The 20,337-nt window shown below is 60.5% G+C and overlaps 1 protein-coding gene across 1 annotated transcript; it reads left to right on the forward strand.

Annotated features, from left to right (window-relative positions):
* Window positions 1-6,938: 6,938 nt before the first annotated feature.
* On the forward strand, window positions 6,939-20,206 carry TNS2 (tensin 2). The gene is made up of 29 exons (XM_047065679.1): window positions 6,939-7,013; window positions 8,623-8,731; window positions 9,228-9,265; window positions 10,150-10,188; window positions 10,504-10,542; window positions 10,696-10,745; window positions 10,951-11,122; window positions 11,406-11,456; window positions 11,767-11,889; window positions 11,977-12,041; window positions 12,899-12,982; window positions 13,444-13,556; window positions 13,650-13,710; window positions 13,979-14,054; window positions 14,308-14,437; window positions 14,518-14,583; window positions 14,658-14,771; window positions 14,958-16,169; window positions 16,310-16,460; window positions 16,577-17,166; window positions 17,282-17,371; window positions 17,715-17,840; window positions 18,063-18,155; window positions 18,258-18,335; window positions 18,505-18,582; window positions 18,985-19,153; window positions 19,235-19,303; window positions 19,451-19,480; window positions 19,612-20,206. The coding sequence occupies exons 1-29, from the start codon at window positions 6,939-6,941 to the stop codon at window positions 19,748-19,750; spliced, it is 4,230 nt and encodes a 1,409-aa protein (XP_046921635.1). The 3' UTR covers window positions 19,751-20,206.
* Window positions 20,207-20,337: the final 131 nt, after the last annotated feature.

The following is a 20,337-nucleotide window of genomic DNA, read 5'->3' on the forward strand; positions in this document are numbered from 1 at the left end:
CCCTGTCTCTGAAGTCCTCTGGGCGTTAGAGACTGTCCTGGGCTAGGGGTGGGGTTACCAGGGGAATCTTTACTGAGGCCCAAGAACTGGGAATTAGCATCCACTCCCCTCCAGCATTTTGGCCTGGTGGTAACCTTTAATATTTGAAAGTACCTGCAGTCCATTTCCTACTTCATGGCCTGGAGGCCGTGCCTCCACCCTCCACTCAGCAGTCTGCACAGGCACTGCCTCCACATTCCGTGCTACATGGCACAGGCAGGCTGGGTTCTTGTTGATGAGCTGGTCTGGGTTACAACGGAGGCCCCAGATGCGGTGGGAAGTTTCCAAATGGCTAGAGATGGGCTGTTCCGTGTTGCAAGGCAGGAAAGAGGTTAGGACCGTGGCAGAGAATCCTTAAGGTCACAATGGGGTGAAGCAGAGAAAGCCCAGGAAAGCTCAGTCAACAATTTGGGGGAAGATTGGGCGGGGGGGGGGGTGCTGGCACGGGAGCCCAGCTACACAAGTGGCTTTCCTAGGCCCATCGCAGCAACTGCAGTTGTGGTTCTTGACGGTGCACTGATCTCTTCAGATGTGGAGGGGTAAGAGGCTCAGCATGCTGTGCTGCCTCAGCTTTCCGTGTGGGAAAGGAAGCTTTTAGGTGGGAAGGAAATAGGCCGCTGCCCAGGCTGCCTGTGGAACCCACCTCCACTGCCCGCATCGGTCTGCCACTTTCTCCAAGCCTTCATTTCCAGCCACTCGCCAGAGGCTGGGTAAATGACGATGGAAAGGAGACTAGGGGCGCCTGGGTGGCCCAGTCCGGCTTTCGGCTCAGGTCATGATCTCATGATTTGTGGGGTGGAGCACAGAGCCTGCTTGGGATTCTCTCCGTCTGCCCCTCCCCAGCTGGCACGCTCTCTCCCTCCTCTCCCCACCTCAAAAAATAAAAGAATACGAGTGGGAAAGGCTAACTTCAGAGAGATTCATGTTGGTTGGGCACAGGAAGGGTAAAGAAGGAGCTCCCTGTACTGTGTCCCAAGAGGGTACTTGAAATCCAAGGGAAAGGTAGGCGCTGGTAACAACCCCCATCTTCAGAAGTAGATCCCAGGACCGGTGCGCCCTGTCAACCTGCCGTAAATCTTGAATGACCAGAAGGGTACAGGTATAGCATCCGACTTTACAAGGGTCACTTCTAGGCTGCTCGGATCCTGAGTTAAGTCCACATAGCTTAGATTCTTCTAAACAGAATAAAGCACCAGGCTCTGGATCCCAAGGCAATGAGGGTCCCAGTTAGTGCCAAAGGCGTCCCCTGAAGTGCTAAGCAAGCTCACAGCATCTGGTTTCTCAGGAAGTGGGAGAGCTACACATCTGCTCCTGGGAAGCATTATTTCTCAAATAAAACCTTGTTTCCTGGCAACCGTCATAGCCCCCAGGGCCACAAGTGAAGGGGGGGACTCGACTTCCCTCACCCTCCCGCCTCCCCAGAAAGGAGTTTGGAAGAGGCGAGCTGTGCTGCTCCACACCCAGCTGCAGCAACCTCCCGGTTGGACAATACACCCTCTGTCCTCTGTCCTGGCCAGCAGATCCGCCTCTGGAGTGAGCTCTGCCCCTTCCCCCGCTCTTCCTGGTTCCCAGTGCCCAAACCCTCCACTCAAATCCTCCTGACCCAGTGCTCTCCCAGCCAGGATAGCCCATGCCCCTCAAAGCCCTCCCACCCCAAGGATCTGAGCTGAGCACACTCAGTCGCAGGCATGGGATCGCCCCAGACCTTGGAAGAGGGGGTCCAGCCTTCAGTCCCAAGATGGGCTGCCCTCTGCATAGTCAAGGTAAGAAAACCTGCATGGAGGGAGGGGTCAGAAGGGGTCATGATACTGTTCCTGAAATGCTGTTTCACCTTTGCTAACATCATCCTGTCTTCCTTCTCCCTTTCCCCTCCCTTCTGAAGCTTCTGTTGCTCTGAACTGGTAGTCAGGATGTCTGGCTGGCTCCATATGCCACCCGTGTTTACAGCACTCCCAGCAAGCCACCTCCTGTGGATAATTTTTCACTCTCAACCTTCCTCATCAGCTTCCCTCCTGCAGCCCCCTCAGCCCCTGGTCCCCAGGTTGACAGCAGGAATCAAGTCTGAGCTGAAAGTTCAGCTGCCCATCTTATGACTCTCCCAATTCCTTGAAACCTCAAAAGTTCCTCATAGGGACAACCACACCAGCATGAGTGTGAGGCTGAAGCCCTGCCTACCTCTCTGAGATCCAATCAGGTGCCTCTTCTCTGAGCACCAGTCTCTCCTTGGTACCTTTAAACATTAGAACTTGGGGTATCTGGCTAGCTCAGTAGGAAGAGCATGCAACTCTTGATCTCAAGGTAGTGAGTTCGAGCCCTACGCAGGGTGTAGAGATTACTTAAAAAAAAAAAAAATAGAACCTACTAACCCCCTTCGGCAGGGCAGGCATCCCAGGCACCCAGCCAAAGACCCTAATGAACTCTGGAAAGGACACGATTTTTAAAAAACTAGCTAAGACTCCGAAGAAATGAGCAAATGTTCATGCCTCATGTGTCTCGGTTACATAATCAAATCTTAACCAAAATACACACAATGACCTTCAACCCTGCCCCCTTCCCGCTAGCCTCTGATCCCAGTCACTCTCCTTGGGGCTTACCCAAAACTCCTGCCTCTCCCCTCCTCCCAGTGCCTCCCCACCTCTTCCCTCCTGCACCCCATTCCAACCCCCCCAGCCCTCCCTCCAGCTCCCAGCAGTTCCCACTGCTCTAACCTCTGAGATTGAGACGACCTACTGGACACCAACTCAGCCAAGAGCAGTAAGCTCTAGGCTCCCCAGTCCCAGCCACACCCACCCCTTCCAAATGCCAGTCTCTGAGGGACCGCATTGTCACCGTGCCTCTCCCCCCAGCCGCCAGATTGGAATCAGAACCAGACTTCCCAGCCTTTGCCAAAGACAAGATGAGCAGAGACGACCCAGTTGGGAGCTGAGACAGGGAGGGACAGAGGGCTTTGCAGCTGGTGGTACTGGCTGCCTTGAGCAGGCACTGGACATTGAGCCCTGGGCACTGGCTTCTCAGAATCCACACCCCCAACACACACCAGTTTTCATCATGGAAAATTCAGTGGGGAGGGTGAGGGAGGGCAGGAGGGAGTTCCAGGAAGTACTCAATACTAGAGAACACCGGTGAATCTGAGAATGGGAGCAGATTCAGTTTCTGAAAAGACATCCCTTCCCTCTATCTTCTCCTCCAGGGTGACCCAACTCAAATCACCCCCAGGGCCCATTAGTTTTTAACCAGTATCAGATCCCGACCCTGGAAAAGAAGGGAATGAGATGAGAACACAGACTGAATGAACTTCCATCTCCACTGGGAAACCTGTGACTTGAGTTATACAGGAGGAGGGAGGACTTTCTTTATAAGCAGAGTCAGGGAGTGGGAATGACGGTCCAGGTCCAGTTCCAAAGCAGAGCGATGGATGATGGGCTGACTGGAGCTGCTTAGGGGGTGGGAGCTTGAACTTGATGTGGAGGTCCTCAGCTTCGAGTCCTTTGGAGATAAGAGGTGGCCTAGACGTCTCCCCTGTGGCAGAGGACTAGGGAAGAGTGTCCAGCGACTGGGGACACAGGGGCAGCAGGTATCTTTGTCTGAATCTGGCGCCCCTTGAGTAGGTGGGTCCTGACTTTGGGGTCAGGCTCAATCCCAAATACTCCCCGCGGAGGGGGCGGATGAGAGGCTGTTTCTAACGCCTTCTGGACCCATGGCCGCTTTTCTTCTACGTCTGTCTGGTTCCTGTGTTTTGTTTTGCTTCTTGCTCTGTCCTGCCGGTTAGTCTCCCCGGGGCTCGGAGAGTTTCTCGGCTCTGCGTCCTGCGCGTCCGCCTCCTCACACTCTCCCCATCCCGGTCTCTTCCTGTCCCCGAGCGCCCCTCCGCCAGTCTCCGCGTCCCTCCTCGCCCCGGGGAGCGTGGGCCCGCAGGAGAAGGTGGGGACGACGAGAGGGAGAAGGAGGAGGCCGAGGGGCGGGGAGCGGGGGAACGTGGGGATTGGAGCCGGGAAGGAGGGAGGAGAGCAGCGCGGGAGGGAGCGAGGGCGGGCGCGGGGCGCGGCGGGCGCGGGAGGGAGCCCGGGCGAGCGCGGCGCCCGCTCCCGCCTCCTCCGCCTCCTCCGCGGCCGCTCGGCGCGGGCCCGGCAGGATGGGCCGGTCCGGGGGCTCCCCCTGCTGCTGCCCCGCCCCGGCGCGCCCCCGCCCCGCCGGGCGCCCCCCGCAGGTGAGTGGCCGCGCGGCGCGGGGCGGGAGGGCGGCGGCCTGTGCGTCACGGCGGCCGGGCGGGGCCGGGGCCAGTCGCCAGGGGGCGCGGGGCCGCCCGGAGGCGCTGGGGCGCGGGGCGGCCGCCGGGGTGGGGGGCGGTGGGGGACTGGGGCCGGGGCCGGGGGCCGCGGGAAGCCGGGAAAGGGAGCAGGGGGCGGGGCGGGGCCCGCGGTCACACGGCCGTCCCGCCCTCGCGCGTCTCCGGCGCACTCGCCGCCACGGGGCGCACGTTGCCCCCACACGCGGGGCCCCGGACCTGGGTGGGAGCTGCCGGCCCGGCCCCGGGAGCGTGCGTCGCGAGGGTTTTCTTTTTCTACTTCATTTCTGGGACACTGAGGCCCATTTCGCTTTTCCAGCCCCACTCGTCCGCCCCCCTTCTGCTTCTCCCCTCAATTCTCTAGATCCCTCAGGGCACACTCATATATCCCGCCTCTCCCTCTCTCCTTCTCCGGGCCTCACCCCTCCTCCGCGGCTGGGCTCCCAGCCTCTCATCCAACCACAGCTATTTTCCAGGAAGGGGGAGTGTGGGTGGAGGGGTTTCTCCAAACAAACCCAAGGCTTCGGAGTGAGAGGGGGCCAGGCTGGGGGAGAGACTGACAGGCTCTGGAATGTTCCAGGCAGGAGTAGGGTGAGGGTCCTACCGGGGTCTGGCCATGCCTTCCCAGCCGTGCCCTGGTGAGAGCCTTTTCCTCTCAACCCTGTTTCCCCCCTCTCCATCTCACTACAGAGGTGCCCCCCACAGAGTGGGGAGAGACTCAAAGGCATTCTTCCCTGGCCACCCAACACGGGTTAATGAGTCCCACGAAGGAACTACCAGGTGAGGGGACTTTTCAGCCCCTGTGGAGGCAGCAGGTGTAGAAAGAAGCATGCTGAAGGGGCATGAAGGGGCAGAGAAAAGGCACCCCAACCCACACACCCACCATAGTGCTTCTCCTACAGCAAGGCTCTGAACTGGACCAGGCCAGGCCCAGTTGCCCACACTGGCCAGGGGCCTGGAATGTCCTGGGACCCAGCCAGGGTTGGTGGGATAGGAGTGGGTTGCAGAGCCAGTGCCCCCTCTCCAGTTACACGCTAGGGGCCCAAGCCTGGCCACGGAGATACCTCCCTCTGGCCAAGGTACCCCGGGGACAGACTTCCTGACTTGGAAGGAGAATTAAATCTTCAAGGGCAAAGCCTCAGGCCAGGCCCATGCCAGGCAAGTCCAAAGAAGTGTCCTGAGTGGGCTCTCCTAAGGGGGCTCATCCCAGAGAAGGCAGGATTAGACCAGTCCCTTGGGCCTGAAGGAGGGAGAGGGAGGTCTAAGGACCAAGTGGGAGAAGGCTGAGCACCGGTACATTCAGTAAATACCATGCAAATGAGGGGAGGCATATTTGCGCGTTCTTTCAAGTGACAGCTCCAGCCGGTCAAAGGGCTGCTGTCCAAGGCTTGGGGCTGAGGACCCCTGGCCCTTAACCCCATTTATTTTTGGAAGATTACTGCCCCCCCCACCCCCCACTTCCAAGGCTCCAGTCCACCTCCTTCCCTTGACTCTTGGGACAGGAAGTTGGCCATGTTCCCAGGAGGGAGGTAGGAGGCCCACAGAGAGGGGTGGAGTATGTGTTGGGAGGTGGTGGTGGGGGGGGGGGGCCCTGTCCAGTCCTTAGGACCTGGGACAGCTGCTGAGGAAGGAGAGCAGAGCTAGGAGAGCCATGAAGGTAGTACTCAGGCTTTGGGGGGCAGGGGGCATAGGGCCCAGCCCTAGGGTCTGGGTGAAGGGCCTACACAGCAGGGCTGGAAAGAGGGGCTAGGGACTGGGAGTTCTAGCACGAACAAGCCATGGAATGGGGGGACAGAGGGGATGACTGTCAGGAGCAGAGCGGGTGGGGTGCTCTCAGGAGAAGAGCCTCAAATGCCTTGGGCTGGAGCAGGAGAATGGCTCACTCCTGTGGGCAGAACAATCTTGTGGCTGGAAGCAGGCCTTCCAGTGCGTATGGGGGCGGCAGGAGAGAAGCAGTGAATGCTTTCCTTTTCCTATACTTCACAACCAGTGAAACTGAGGCAGGAAGCTGGCCCTCAGTCCTATTTTCCCCGGCCCCTCAGGATGCACCCCGATTCTGAGCTGGCTGGGGTAGTGATTCCCAGCTCCCCCTTCCTCCCCACCAGAAGTCCCCTGAGAACCTGAGAGTTCAGGCTGGGAGACTGGCCTGACCTGGCCTGGGACACAGTGTTCCCCACTGGCCCTTGAGCCCTGCAGGAGACCTAAATTCCCACCCTGCCCCCACCCCACTCCACTGGGGGCTGGATCTCAGGATCCTTGCAGATCCCTGGATAGGGTGGATCCCCTGGGCAAGGGGCAGCTCCACAGCAAGGGGCTGGGGGGCAAAAGATCCTGGGCTGACACTCCCAGCAGGGTAGATCCTGGGAATCTGATCTCCTGGCCTCCCCCACATCCTCCCTCCCCCCCCCCCACTTCCTGGAGCAGCGACCTGCCCCTTTCCCGCCTGCACTCCCCTCCACTTCCAGGGCCGGGCTTCTCCTCACACCAGCCAGACAGCCTACCCTCCACCCAGGGGAAGCGGCTGCCTCCGCCAGGCCGCTTCCAGGAAGCCCCGGGCCGGGCCCCAGCATTGTTCAGGCCCGCAGTCGGCACCCCAGCCAGCCGCCCGGACATCATGAAGTCCAGCGGCCCCGTGGAGAGGCTGCTCAGAGCCCTGGGGAGGAGGGACAGCAGCCGGGCCACCAGCAGGGTAGGAGTGCCCGCTGGCTGGGCAGAGGAGGGGCAGGGGTGGAGGGGTGGGCAGTGGGGGAGGGGACCAGGACTCAGGCCAGAACCTTTTCCCCTTGCCCCGAATCCCCTCACTAGTATGCCCCTTTGGAATAGCCAGAGCTGTGGTGTGAGCAGCAGAAGTTTGGATTAAAGCAGAACCTGGTGTCCACTTTCCCTCCTCCAACTTCCCTGCTCTAATTCAGGCCAACCCTGGGGATCCTGGCCCCCTAAACCTGCATTCAGGTATACTTCATTGTAGGACTTTTCCAGGTACTACCGGGGAGCCCCAGGGCAGGGCCGAGATCAGGCCCCTTCCCTGAGCTCAGAAGTTTGGGAGAAATGGGGTGGAGGTGGCGAAGGGAGAGGGGTGGCCAGGTCTCAGAAGTGCTTTAGACACTGGGACTTTCCCCTGACATCATCAGTGCATGCCGTTAATGTCAGAATGCACCCAAGTTTCCTAACGGGTCCAGCAAGGCTGGCCCATAAGAGTTCAGGTTGGGTTTAATCCAGGTTCTTGGGGGACAGCCAAGAGACCAAAAGTGCTGCCTGGGTCCCCAGGATGGGGGGCCTGGATGCCTATGACTCCATTTCCCCATATTTTATCAGCCATACCCCAAAAGAAGCAGCTCAGGGCAACATGAGATAATATTATGGGGGGGGGGAGCTTGAACACTTGAGGGAAGAGAAAAATGGGTAGAAGGGAGAGGAGGCATATGGACAGAAGATGAGTGGAGTGAACCCACAGTGGGAGGGAGGGGGATGAGGGCCATAACGGGGCATCCCTGCCTCACTGCACTCTGGGTGGGGAGAGGCCCAACAGGGCATCTAGCCCACCCCTTCCCCCATTCCATGCTGGAATCCCACTTGAACCTCAAGTGACAGGGTGCTCACTATATCCAGAAGTAGCAAGGCAGCTGAACATTTCCCCCAATGTCATGCCTCTGTCTGCCTGTCTCTCCAGCATTACCACCCCCTCCTTACACAATTGCTGCCTGCCGCCTCAATGCACAATGAGTAAACATGTTGTTCTGACAGTAGGGGGAGGAGGGCATGTCAGCTGTCTGGAGCACGGGGACAGCGGGAGCCAGGGGAGTAGGACTGGCTCAGGCCACTCCCCGCCAGGTCAGTCTGGGTGCTGCGTGACTGACATTCTACGTTCATTTCTGGACCCCCTCCTGCTCACTCTCCACAGGGACCTCCATCTGGGGAAGGCAAAATGGGAGGAGAAATGGGGAACCCTCATAGAAGAAAGTAAGAGAGCACTCTCCCACCTCCCAGATCAGGAGGAAAGCTCTAGCACCTGGTGTGGCAGTGACTGCGAGGGTTTCACACACCATACGAGGGTCCCGAGTGACCCTCAGAGAGGGGGTGACCCGTCTGGGGTGATGCAAGGGGGCAGATTCCACACACCATCAAGGACAGGCCCCATAAAAGCCAAGAAACAGCTGTGACCAAGTGTGTCTTAGGAGTTTAGGGGCTTTATCAGGATGGAGGAGAAAGAAACCAGGGTAGTGCTAAGACCCCAGCTAGTCCCAGAGATGGGTCCACTGAGAACTGACACTTCTGCCTGTGTGTCCTTCCGTTCCTAGCCTAGGAAAGCCGAGCCACACAGCTTCCGGGAGAAGGTCTTCCGGAAGAAACCACCAGTCTGTGCAGTGTGTAAGGTGACCATCGATGGAACTGGAGTCTCATGCAGAGGTGAGGTGCCTGTCCTGTGACCTTGAGAGCCTCTAACCCAGCACCATTGTGTGCACAACTCCAGTGGGTAGACTCACAAAGAGTTTAAACCGTAATGTGCACACTGCCCCCTGGACAGCATGGGAACCAAGAGGGTGTCCGTCACGGGGAGCTGCCTCCCCTCCAAACAGCCCTTGTCCCCATGACGGACACTCCCGCCCCAACCAAGGAGACCCAGTCCTCTCCATTGCCTCCCCAGTGGACCTGTGATGGGGACTTCCCTCCCTCCCCCTCACCCCCAGTCACCCTGGAACATTAGCCCTTGCCCCCTCCCTCCCTGGCCTGAGCGTACTACCCCACTGCCTGACACTTCCCTTGAACTCTGCCCCTGCTCCCCCATTCCATCTCAACAGTCTTGGAAGTCCCAGGATCTGGTTCCAGGGCCTGGGGAGATGGGGGAGGGCTACCCCAGTATGTGCCTGCTAACCCCTCTCTTCTCCCCACCATCCCTCTCTAGTTTGCAAGGTGGCAACACACAGAAAATGTGAAGCAAAGGTGGGTACTTGACTGGGGGAGGAGGACTAGAGTCTCTTCCTCTGAAACAGGCTTCTCCAGCCACATCGGCATCAACCGCAGCCCCTCTCATCATGGGGGAACCCCTGCCGGAGTGGGAGAGGGTGCTGTACTGGGCCCTTTAAGAACCACCCTACTCCACCCCCTGGAGGGCTGGCCCAGGCGGGTGGACAGGAGACAGGGTTTGTCTTGGTGCTGTGCCCAGGCTGCAGCTGGCGAGAGGATGGGGGTGGGGAAGAGGAGGAGAATGAGGACGAGGAAGGGTGGGGTGGGTGGGTGGGGGAGCAGGATTTCAAAGACTGGGTAGCCGGATGGGCTGTGCCTTCCCTCTGGGGAAGGGTCCTCAGGATGCCTGGGTGGGTCTCGTCCTGGGCCCTGGAAAGGCCGGGCGGAAGGTACAAGCTGTAGATAGCACCACTGTCCACTGGGGACCTGAGGCAGCCCCATCTCTGAGGAGGTTCCCTCGTCCTCCTCCTGCAGTGCGGGGGGTCCCAGGGCCTTGGAGTTGGCCTGGGGGAGCTGTGTGCCCAGGGGCGGGGTCTCCCGGTGAAAGAGGCCAGTGTCCGTCCCTGGCCATGGCCTGCCTACATGGCTCTATATATAACTCCTGCCCCGCAGCTGGATGAATGGGGGTCTGTGTGGGCAGGGGGCTGGGAGCCAAGAGCAACAAGTGGGGGGCCTAGGGGTGGGGGACCAGAGAGGCCAGAGGGGAGGCTCCCTTAAATAGAGGAACCTCAGCTGGAGTGTGTGCCCATCTGCTGACAGCCCCTCCACCTTCTTGCTGAAGCTGAGGGGTAGCCCCATCGTCAAGCCCAGGAGACCCCATTTCAGCAGGAGCTCAGCCCCTCACTCGGGTCTCCTTCCAGGTGACTTCGTCCTGTCAGGCTTTGCCTCCGGCGGAGCTGGTGAGTGTGCTCTGAGATGGGGTGGGAGTGGCAAGGAACCTGGCTGAGGTGTCCAAAGGTCTGGTGGCCACAGAGAGGGCCCCCAGGAGGTTAGCTTGAATGGACTGCTGTGGGTGCCGGTCATCCTGAGGGACAGGAAAAAAATGAGCCCTCTGATCTTCTTGCCCTTGGGCCTGCTGGGGGTTAGGACTCCTCTCCCTTGGCCCGGTGCAGCCCCCACAGGAAGCCCCGCGTGCCCTCTCCACCATCCCCAGGCGCAGACTGGTTCCTACCCCCGCCCTAACCGCCCCCTTTTCCGCCTCCGTCTCCCTCTAGCGGAGAAACACGGCCCCCGTGAGGCGCATAGAGCACCTGGTAAGTGATGCTGGCGGAGGGGGCGGAAGCAGGTAGCTCTGGGAGTACGGACCTAGGTATCTTGCGAGAACGAAAGTTCACGGGACTCTGGAGCGGGGAGCCTAGAGTGGGGGGCACCCAAAGAGATGTGCACCGTCTCATCTCATCCACCAGGGATCCACCAAGTCTCTAAACCACTCAAAGCAGCGCAACACTCTGCCCAGGTAAGTGAGGGCGCCGGGGTGGTCCCATACCTCAGCCCGGCGCAGCGCCGCACCCCCCCGCCCCGGCAAAGCTCTCCTAGGCAGCCCCCCACCCCGCCCCCGAGCGGCCCCACCTACCCTCGGGACCCCGAGGCCTCGCCCTCCCCTCCCATCTGCCCCCGGAGCCTCGCCCTCGTGCCTGACGCAGGCTTTGCCCCCTCCCCAGGAGCTTCAGCCTGGACCCGCTTATGGAGCGCCGCTGGGACTTGGACCTCACTTACGTGACGGAGCGGATCCTGGCTGCCGCCTTCCCCGCGCGGCCCGACGAGCAGCGACACCGGGGCCACCTGCGCGAGCTGGCTCACGTGCTGCAATCCAAGCACCGCGACAAGTACCTGGTGAGGGCGGGGCCTTCCGCAGTCAGCCAATGAGAGGACTGGGAGGCCCAGGTGGGCGGAGCTGCTGCCTGACGACAAACTCGCGGAGGCGCCGGCCTAGGGGGCGGGGCCTCGGGGCCGCCGGAGCCGATAGGGAACGCCCCCGCTGGGCGGTCGTAGCTAGGCCGGGCCTTAGCGCCGTCCTCGTTTGGGAGAAAGACTGCCTAGGGTCGCAGCAGGGGACCGCGCCTCGCCGCCCGCTGCCCAAGGTCACTTCCGTCTAAAGTCCCCTCTTTACTTGCAGCTCTTCAACCTTTCAGAGAAAAGACATGACCTGACCCGCTTAAACCCCAAGGTAGGAGGGGATTAAAGCCATTAAACTCAACTCCCACCCCAACGAGCCCCCAGCTCCTCCTTATTAATAATAGCAGTTGGCACCTTCCCAGGTGACTTCTTACTTGAGACACTCCAAAGCATGGTGCAGCGGGTATCAACCCCATTGTACCCATGAGGAAAGTGTTGAGCCTGTCGTGGACAACCAACAGTCTCTTGACTTTGGTTGGCCCCCACCGACCCCTACACCTGGTCCCTTTCCCATCCCCACCCATGTCTCTTTGCTTGTGGCCCCCACAATCAGTTGTACCCCTGCGCCCCCCCCCCCCCAGGTCCAGGACTTTGGTTGGCCTGAGCTGCACGCGCCCCCCCTGGACAAGCTGTGTTCCATCTGCAAAGCCATGGAGACGTGGCTCAGTGCTGACCCACAGCACGTGGTTGTACTGTACTGCAAGGTGAGCTGGGACCTGGGGTTCACAGGGCCGGGGTGACCTCAGCCTGAGGCCTCAGCAGGCCCTGCATCCCTATCTTTCTACCCTCAGGGGAGCAAGGGCAAGCTCGGGGTCATCGTCTCTGCCTACATGCACTACAGCAAGATCTCTGCAGGGTGAGACTCCCTGACCCCTGACTGGCCCCTCCCCAGTGACCTGCCTCCCCCAGTTGGCCAAGATGAGCCCTTCTCCTTGGAAGCCCGCCTCTGTGTTCGGAGAGCCATTTACCATAAACTTGGCCTTTCCACCTCCTTTTTCTCACTTGTACCTCCTCCACCGTTCCCAGCAGAGGATTTTTATCAGTTTCCTAGGGCTGCTGTAACAAAGTATCACAAACTAAGTGGCTAGAGACAACATAAATGTGTTGTCTCCCTTCTGGAGGCTGGGAGTCTAAAATCCAAGTGTCAGCAGCACTGCACTCCCGTGGAGACTCTGGGTAGAGCCCTTCCTTGCCTCTTTCTAGCTTCTGGTGGTGACCAGCAGTCCCTGGTGTTCCTTAGCCTGCAGCTGCGTCACTCCACTCTCTGCCTTGGTCGTCACATGGCTTTCTTCCTGTGTGTGTGTCTGTCTGTCTGTCTCTTCTCTTCTTCTAAGGACACCAATCATATTGGATTAAGGGCTCATTTCTCCTCCAGTATAACATCTTAACTAATTCCATCTGCAGCGACCCTATTTCCAAATAAGATCACATTCAGAGGTACATATCTTTTGGGGAGCCAAAAACCCAACCTATAGCATGGTCTTGTTTCCCCATTTTACAGAGGAGGAAACTAAAACTCAGGGAGCACTTGCCTGAGGCCCAACAACTAGTAAAGTGACTGTCTGTGGGGTTTCTAGTCCTCTTCACCACCACTCTGGGCTTCCTCTAGCCTTGGGGGGAATCACACGTCTCCTCCCTATCCTGGGGCTTAGGGTTGAGAGGCCAGCTTGGATACCGGCCCCTAATCCCCCACGCTGGTCCTGCTGTCCCCAGGGCGGACCAGGCATTGGCTACGCTTACCATGAGGAAGTTCTGTGAGGACAAGGTGGCCGCAGAGCTCCAGCCCTCCCAGCGCCGGTGAGCAGCCCGGGTAGGGATGGGTTGGAGGAGCAGGCTCCCTCCATGGCTGCCAAGGCCGAGATTCTCTCGCTCATACAGCATACCTTAATGGAGCGCCTTCCGTGTACCAGGCACTGTCAGGTGCTGAGAATTCAGAACAAACACGGTCCTTGCTCTCATGGAGCTTGTGGTAAAGAGAGACTTGCGGGACAGTCAGAACCCATCTCTGTGACGGGAAGCAGAGATCTGGGGGAAGAGCATTCTAGCCAGAGGGGCCAGCAAGTACAAACCTTTGGGACAGCAAGGATTGAGGTTAGATGCAAGGAAGAACTTTCTGGTGAGCTGGAAGATGTGAGGGAAGTACTAAGAAGGGCAGACTTTCCAAATGGGGGGGGAGGCGGGTGGTGGTGAGCATAGCTGAAATGATACCAAGGGGCCTCCAGAGGAAGGGGCTTATGTTCTGACACACCCCCTGCCAGGTATATCAGCTACTTCAGCGGCCTCCTGTCCGGCTCCATCAGAATGAACAGCAGCCCTCTCTTCCTGCACTATGTGCTTGTGCCCGTGCTGCCAGCCTTTGAACCTGGCACAGGTGAGTCTGCCTGGGGTGTGCTCCACAAGGAGGGCCGTCCCCACCCCCTCCATTCAGCAAGCCCCACATGCCTTCTCCTTCCTGTCCCTCCAGGCTTCCAGCCCTTCCTCAAGATCTACCAGTCCATGCAGCTCGTCTATACATCTGGAATCTAGTGAGTGCTCTCTTCCCAGGCCCCTGCTGCCCGCATTCCTGTTCCTCCAGCCTCCCCAGACACAGGGTCCTCCGGTTCCTGCCACTGCACCTAAAAACGTTGGCCATCATGGAACCCATTTTACAGTTGGAGAGGCTGATGTTCAGGCTAAAGGTCTCTCGCTCAGGGCTCGGACTCCAATCTCCCAAGTCCCTCCTGACTCTTCATAGCTCCCCACCCCAGCCCGAGTGCCTCTGACTCAGCCTGTGCCTCGTCCTTCCTTCCTCAGTCACGTTGCAGGCCCTGGGCCGCAACAGCTCTGCATCAGCCTGGAGCCAGCCCTCCTCCTCAAAGGCGATGTCATGGTGAGGGGACCATCCTGGGAAGGGGCAGGGGTGCAAGGGGTGGTGGTGTATCCTGCCTGCTGCACAGTCTCTGGGGAGTCATCAATTCAAGACAGATTGGAGGGTGGAAAGCTAGTCCCCTAGATGGGGGGAGGGGCCACCTTGAGGTTGAGGCCCGGGCAGAGCTGCGGCCAGACAGTCCCCAGGGCGGAAGCACAGAGGAGACGCAAGTGGACAGGAGGGCCTGACCCCTAGTCTCTCTTCCCTCATCCAGGTGACCTGCTATCACAAGGGTGGCCGGGGGACAGACCGGACCCTCGTGTTCCGAGTCCAGTTCCACACATGCACCATCCACGGACCACGGCTCACCTTCCCCAAGGACCAGCTGGACGAGGCCTGGGCTGGTGAGTTGGAGATGGATGTGGGGGCTGGAGCCCAGGTGAGGGTGGGCAGGGGCCCGGCTCCTCACGGCCACTCCCCGCAGATGAGAGGTTCCCCTTCCAAGCCTCGGTGGAGTTCGTCTTCTCCTCCAGCCCTGAAAAGATCAAAGGTAAGAGCCAAGCCTTGGGTCAGGGCTAAAGGCTGTCTGCCCGTATCTCAACACCTGGGCGGCCCGTTCCACAGGCAACACCCCACGGAACGACCCCTCGGTCTCTGTTGACTACAACACGGCAGAGCCTGCCGTGCGCTGGGACTCCTACGAGAACTTCAATCAGCACCACGAGGACAGCGTGGACGGTGTGTGGGGCAGGCCCAGGGGCGGTGGGAGGTGGAGGTTTGAGGGGCACACTCCTTCCTCCCAGGCAGATCCCCCTCCCGAGGGACACCCCTGAAGTGGAGTCCCCTGCACTGTTCCCTCTCTTTGACTCCCTCTCTCTCCTTTCTTCCTGCTTGCCCTCCCTCCCTGGTCCTGTCCCCACTCAGGCTCCCCGACACACACCCGGGGACCCCTGGATGGCAGTCCTTACGCCCAGGTGCAGCGGGCCCCCCGCCAGAGCCCACCGGCGCCCTCTCCAGAGCCACCTCCACCCCCCATGCTCTCTGTCAGCAGCGACTCCGGCCATTCGTCCACACTGACCACGGAGCCGGCTGCCGAGTCCCCTGGCCGGCCACCCCCAACGGCTGCGGAACGACAGGAGCTAGACCGCCTCCTGGGAGGCTGCGGAGTGGCCGGTGGGGGCCGGGGAGCCGGGCGCGAGACGGCCATCCTGGATGACGAAGAGCAGCCGCCCGTGGGCGGAGGCCCCCACCTCGGAGTGTATTCAGGCCACAGACCCAGCCTCAGCCGCCACTGCTCCTGCCGCCAGGGCTACCGGGAGCCCTGCGGGGTCCCCAATGGGGGCTACTACCGGCCGGAGGGAACCCTGGACAGGCGGCGGCTGGCCTATGGGGGCTACGAGGGGCACCCCCAGGGCTACGCCGAGGCCTCTGTGGAGAAGAGGCGCCTCTGCCGATCCCTGTCTGAGGGGCCGTATCCCTACCCCCCTGAGCTGGGGAAACCAGCCAACGGGGACTTCGGCTACCGTTCCCCAGGCTACCGGGAGGTGGTGATCGTGGAGGACCCTGGGATGCCTGCCCTGTGCTCCTGCCCCGCGTGTGAGGAGAAGCTGGCGCTGCCCACTGCAGCCCTATATGGGCTGAGGCTGGAGAGGGAGGCTGGAGAGGGGTGGGCGGGCGAGGCTGGCAAGGCTCTCCTGCACCCGGTGCGGTCCGGGCACCCACTGCCCCTGCTGGTGCCTGCCTGCGGGCATCACCACGCCCCGATGCCCGACTACAGCTGCCTGAAGCCACCCAAGGCAGGCGAGGAAGGGCATGAGGGCTGCTCCTACGCCCTGTGCCCTGAAGGCAGGTATGGGCATCCAGGGTATCCTGCCCTGGTGACATATGGCTATGGAGGAGCCGTTCCCAGTTACTGCCCAGCATATGGCCGGGTGCCTCATAGCTGTGGCTCTCCAGGTGAGGGCAGAGGGTATTCCAGTTCCGGTGCCCACTCCCCACGGGCTGGCTCCATTTCCCCGGGCAGCCCGCCCTACCCACAATCCAGGAAGCTGAGCTACGAGATCCCTGCAGAGGAGGGAGGGGACAGGTACCCCATGCCTGGGCACCTGGCCCCCGCAGGAGCCTTGGCATCTGCAGGTGAGGGCACTGGGGTGGGGAGTGCCCGGGGAAGAGGAGGGTTCTGGAAGATGGTGGGGGAAGGTGCAGAATGAGAAAGAGCTAAGCCAGACAAAAGAGACTTTTCCGGCTCACGGCCGCTTCTCCCACCTTCCCTACAGAATCACCTGAGCCAGCATCCTGGAGGGAGGGCCCCAGCGGGCACAGCACCCTGCCTCGGTCTCCCTGTGATGCTCAGTGCAGTGCCTCTTCTGAGCTGTCTGGTCCCTCCACGCCCCTGCACACCAGCAGCCCAGTCCAGGGCAAGGAAAGGTATACAGAGGGGCCGGGGCTGTTCGGGCACTGAAGCTGGGGGTGGGGGCAGCTCACACGGGGGCTCCGCAGCCCTACCAATGTACTGACCACCTGCCCGCCCTCCCAAACTGCAGCACCCGACGGCAGGACACCACATCCCCCACCTTGGTGCCCACTCAGAGACTAAGTCCTGGCGAGGCTTTGCCGTCCATTCCCCAGGGAAGCGCTGAAAAGGCTCCCGAGCTGCCAGCGAGAAGCGGGCTTGAGCTTCCAGCCCCTGGCCCCTTCTCCCCCACCTCCCCGCCCAGCTCGCCCAAGGACTGGCCTCAGGAGAAGAGCCCGGGGAGCCGCTCAGACAGCGCCAGTCCGAGGGGCCCTGTGCCCACCACACTGCCTGGCCTCCGCCATGCCCCCTGGCAGGGACTTCGAGACCCCCCAGATAGCCCGGATGGGTCCCCCCTCACCCCTGTGCCTACCCAGATGCCCTGGCTTGTGGCCAGCCCAGAGCCGCCTCAGAGCTCACCCACGCCTGCCTTCCCCCTGGCTGCATCCTATGACGTCAACGGCCCCACCCAGCCCCCACTTCCCGAGAAACGCCATTTGCTGGGACCTGGGCAACAGCCAGGACCCTGGGGCCCAGAGCAGGCATCACCACCAGCCAGAGGCACCAGTCACCATGTCACCTTTGCACCTCTGCTCCCGGATAATGTCCCCCAACCCCCAGGTATAAAGGCCTTGGGGAGGGTGGGGCCCCCTTGGGAGAACCCTGTCTGCCAAGGAGGGGCATGGCACGGGCACTGGGAAGCACTGGGGCCAAGCTCGGTCCCTCCCTGTCCTAGAGCCCCCTATGCAAGAGAGCCAGAGCAATGTCAAGTTCGTCCAGGATACATCCAAGTTCTGGTACAAACCACACCTGTCCCGTGACCAAGGTGAGAAGGCAGCCTGCCCCACCCCTCCCGTTTTATGGCCCTTCTGGGGCTCTGTCTTGGCTTAAGGACCCATCCTTCAGTTAACACCCTTGGTGCCTCCTCCCTGTCTCAGCAGGTTTACCCCAGGCAGTCTCTCACTAGCAGGTGGTTCTGGGCTCTGGGCCCACGGAGGTTTCAACTCAACACTGTCAATACCCTTTTAACTCTGAAGTTCCATCCCCAGGTGCCCCAAAACACCACGGCTGTTAGGGTGAAAGGCCTAGAAAGCTTGGGTAGCAGAGGGAGAGAGGGGCTACGTGGGGCTCAATCCACCACTGTGAAAACTTCTCCCACCTCCCCCCAGCCATTGCTCTGCTGAAGGACAAGGACCCTGGGGCCTTCCTGATCAGGGACAGTCATTCATTCCAAGGAGCCTACGGGCTGGCCCTCAAAGTGGCCACACCTCCACCCAGCGCCCAACCCTGGAAAGGTAAAGAATGCCCACACCTGGGGGAGAAGGGGAGTGGAGTCGGGGGGAGGCACCAGAGACAAGACAAGGCAGGGTAGGCCATGCCACTTCTTGGTGGGGAGAGGCAGGAAGTGACCTCTCCGGCGCTGGAAAGAATCCCAGCACAGGAGAAAACTGGAATCTGGAATCTGATAAAGTCTATTTCTTCTCTCCTCTCCACCCGGCCTCCTCCCCTCCCCTCAGGGGACCCCTTGGAACAGCTGGTCCGTCATTTTCTCATTGAGACTGGGCCCAAAGGGGTGAAGATCAAAGGCTGTCCCAGTGAGCCCTACTTTGGTGAGGCGCAGGGGCCAAGGGGGTCTCAGGAGGGCGGAGGGAGAGCTGGGGAGGGGGGGATACCTGTGGGCACCTCAGGGCTTCTGTCACCTCCCCCTGCAGGCAGCCTGTCGGCCCTGGTGTCCCAGCACTCCATCTCCCCACTGTCCCTGCCCTGCTGCCTGCGCATCCCCAGCAAAGGTGGGTGCTTGTGATCTGCCCTCCCGCCTCTCCTCACCCGCTGCAGCCCAAGGCAGCGTCCCCAGGTCCTGGCTCCCAGCCTGCCTTTCCCTTGGGACAACAGAGTTCTCCAGCTCCTAGGGAACATGACTCCCTGCTGACCTTCCCTGTTGGCCCTCATTGCCCCCAGATCCTCTAGAGGAGACTCCAGAGACCCCAGTGCCGGCCAACATGAGCACGGCAGCCGACCTCCTACGTCAGGGTGCCGGTAGGACCTCTCCCTCCCTTCTCTCCCTGGGTGCCAAGTGGGGTCCTACGTATGCAGGCACGGGGCACTGAAAGGCCCTGAGGTGGGTGGGCCCCTATATTTGCAGTGGGGGTGGGAAAGGGGGTCCTCAGTCTAGGACCTCAAATTCATGAACTTGAAAATCTTTGGAGGGAGGCTTGTTAGAATGCAGATTGTCAGGCCTCTTTCGAGCATTTCCGACTGTAGATCTGGCAGAGTTGCAGAATCTGCCTTTTTAACAAGTGACCCGGATTCTAACAAATTTTGAGCAGCACTAGCTGGGGAAGGCGCAAGAAAGAGCTGGCGGTGTGGGGCGATAGGGGAAGACAGACTTGGGTGCTGGCAGAGCCGGCGCTCCCCTGCAGCCCTCTCTTGCCCTCATAGCCTGCAGTGTGCTCTACCTGACCTCAGTGGAGACAGAGTCACTGACGGGCCCCCAAGCGGTGGCCCGGGCCAGCTCTGCAGCTCTGGGTTGCAGCCCCCGGCCAACCCCAGCCATCGTCCACTTCAAGGTCTCAGCCCAGGGCATTACGCTGACGGACAACCAAAGGAAGTGAGTGTGTGCGCCCAGCCTCTGGGGGACCCTAGGGACCCCCGGTTCCGGTTGTGACTTTCCCCACGATCCTCCTTGCAGGCTCTTCTTTCGCCGCCATTATCCAGTGAACAGCATCACCTTCTGCAGCACTGATCCTCAGGACCGGAGGTGAGCCCCCCTCTCGACCCTTTCTTTGCTCCCATAGCCCCACGCTCCCATCAGGTTCCCCCAGACCAGAAAGTCCCCTGCCCCAGCCCTCCTCCTCGGGTAGGCAGACCCTGGGTGCATTCCGTCACGGTTCTTCTTTTTCTGCAGATGGACCAACCCGGACGGGACCACCTCCAAGTAAGCCTCCCCACGGGTGCATCTCTTCCCTCCCCGGGACAGAGGCGCTGCCTTCCTGCCCACTCCTGGCTTTGCAGTCCTTTGTGGAAGGCATGCTGAACCCCCTCCCCACCCTGCCTCTGTGCTCCTAGGATCTTTGGTTTCGTGGCCAAGAAGCCGGGAAGTCCCTGGGAGAACGTGTGTCACCTCTTTGCAGAGCTTGACCCAGATCAGCCTGCCGGCGCCATTGTCACCTTCATCACCAAAGTCCTACTGGGTCAGAGAAAGTGAAGGAAGGCCACAAGCTCAGAGCCCACTTCAACACCGCACACCTCTCAGCACCCCACAGTCCTCACTTCCCCTGGCCTGGGCCCAGGAGACCCAGGAGCCAGCCCCTCCCTTAGGAATGGGGAGTGGGCATCAGCCTGGGACACTGCTCTCCTTCCCTGCCCCCAGCCTGCTAAGCCAAGTGGATGGGCCTGTGAGATGACCTTGCACGTGAGCAGATGGCAGAGATGGGTGTGTGAAGGGTGAGGAGGCATGAGCGGTTGAGCCCTGGAGGGGATCTGGACAGCCCCACCTGCACGAGAAGAGAACATCAGCCCAGAGGGGAAAGCCGGCCTGCCAGCTCCACCCAGCTGCAGGTCCCAGCCTGGCAGGGAGAGGGGGAAGAGGTGTGGGGAGCAAGGCATGCCCTCCTCCGCCTCCCCCTCTGAGCAGAGAGATCAGAGTGGGATCACATGAAAAGGGGGGGAAAGAGTCTATTTTTGTCTAATAAAGAAATTCTATAACATTTACTCAGAATTGGAGTTGTACCTTGTTCATGGGAAGGTCAAAGCATCTCCTCGGGGCACTTGGGGGCTTCTTGGGGGCATCCC

The sequence above is a fragment of the Lynx rufus genome, unplaced genomic scaffold (assembly GCF_022079265.1).
Source record: "Lynx rufus isolate CCGP_SWC_20201006 ecotype Redwood Valley unplaced genomic scaffold, mLynRuf1.p SCAF_7, whole genome shotgun sequence".
In the NCBI taxonomy this organism is placed as follows: Eukaryota; Metazoa; Chordata; class Mammalia; order Carnivora; family Felidae; genus Lynx; species Lynx rufus.

What these genes read in the sequence shown, in the direction of transcription:
- TNS2 (XM_047065679.1), top strand. Translation starts at nt 6,939, where the DNA reads ATGAAGTCCAGCGGCCCCGTGGAGAGGCTGCTCAGAGCCCTGGGGAGG. An exon ending in TGAGGCGCATAGAGCACCTG is followed by an intron (nt 10,543 to 10,695) that starts GTAAGTGATGCT and finishes CTCATCCACCAG; the next exon opens with GGATCCACCAAGTCTCTAAA. An exon ending in TACAGCAAGATCTCTGCAGG is followed by an intron (nt 12,042 to 12,898) that starts GTGAGACTCCCT and finishes TGCTGTCCCCAG; the next exon opens with GGCGGACCAGGCATTGGCTA.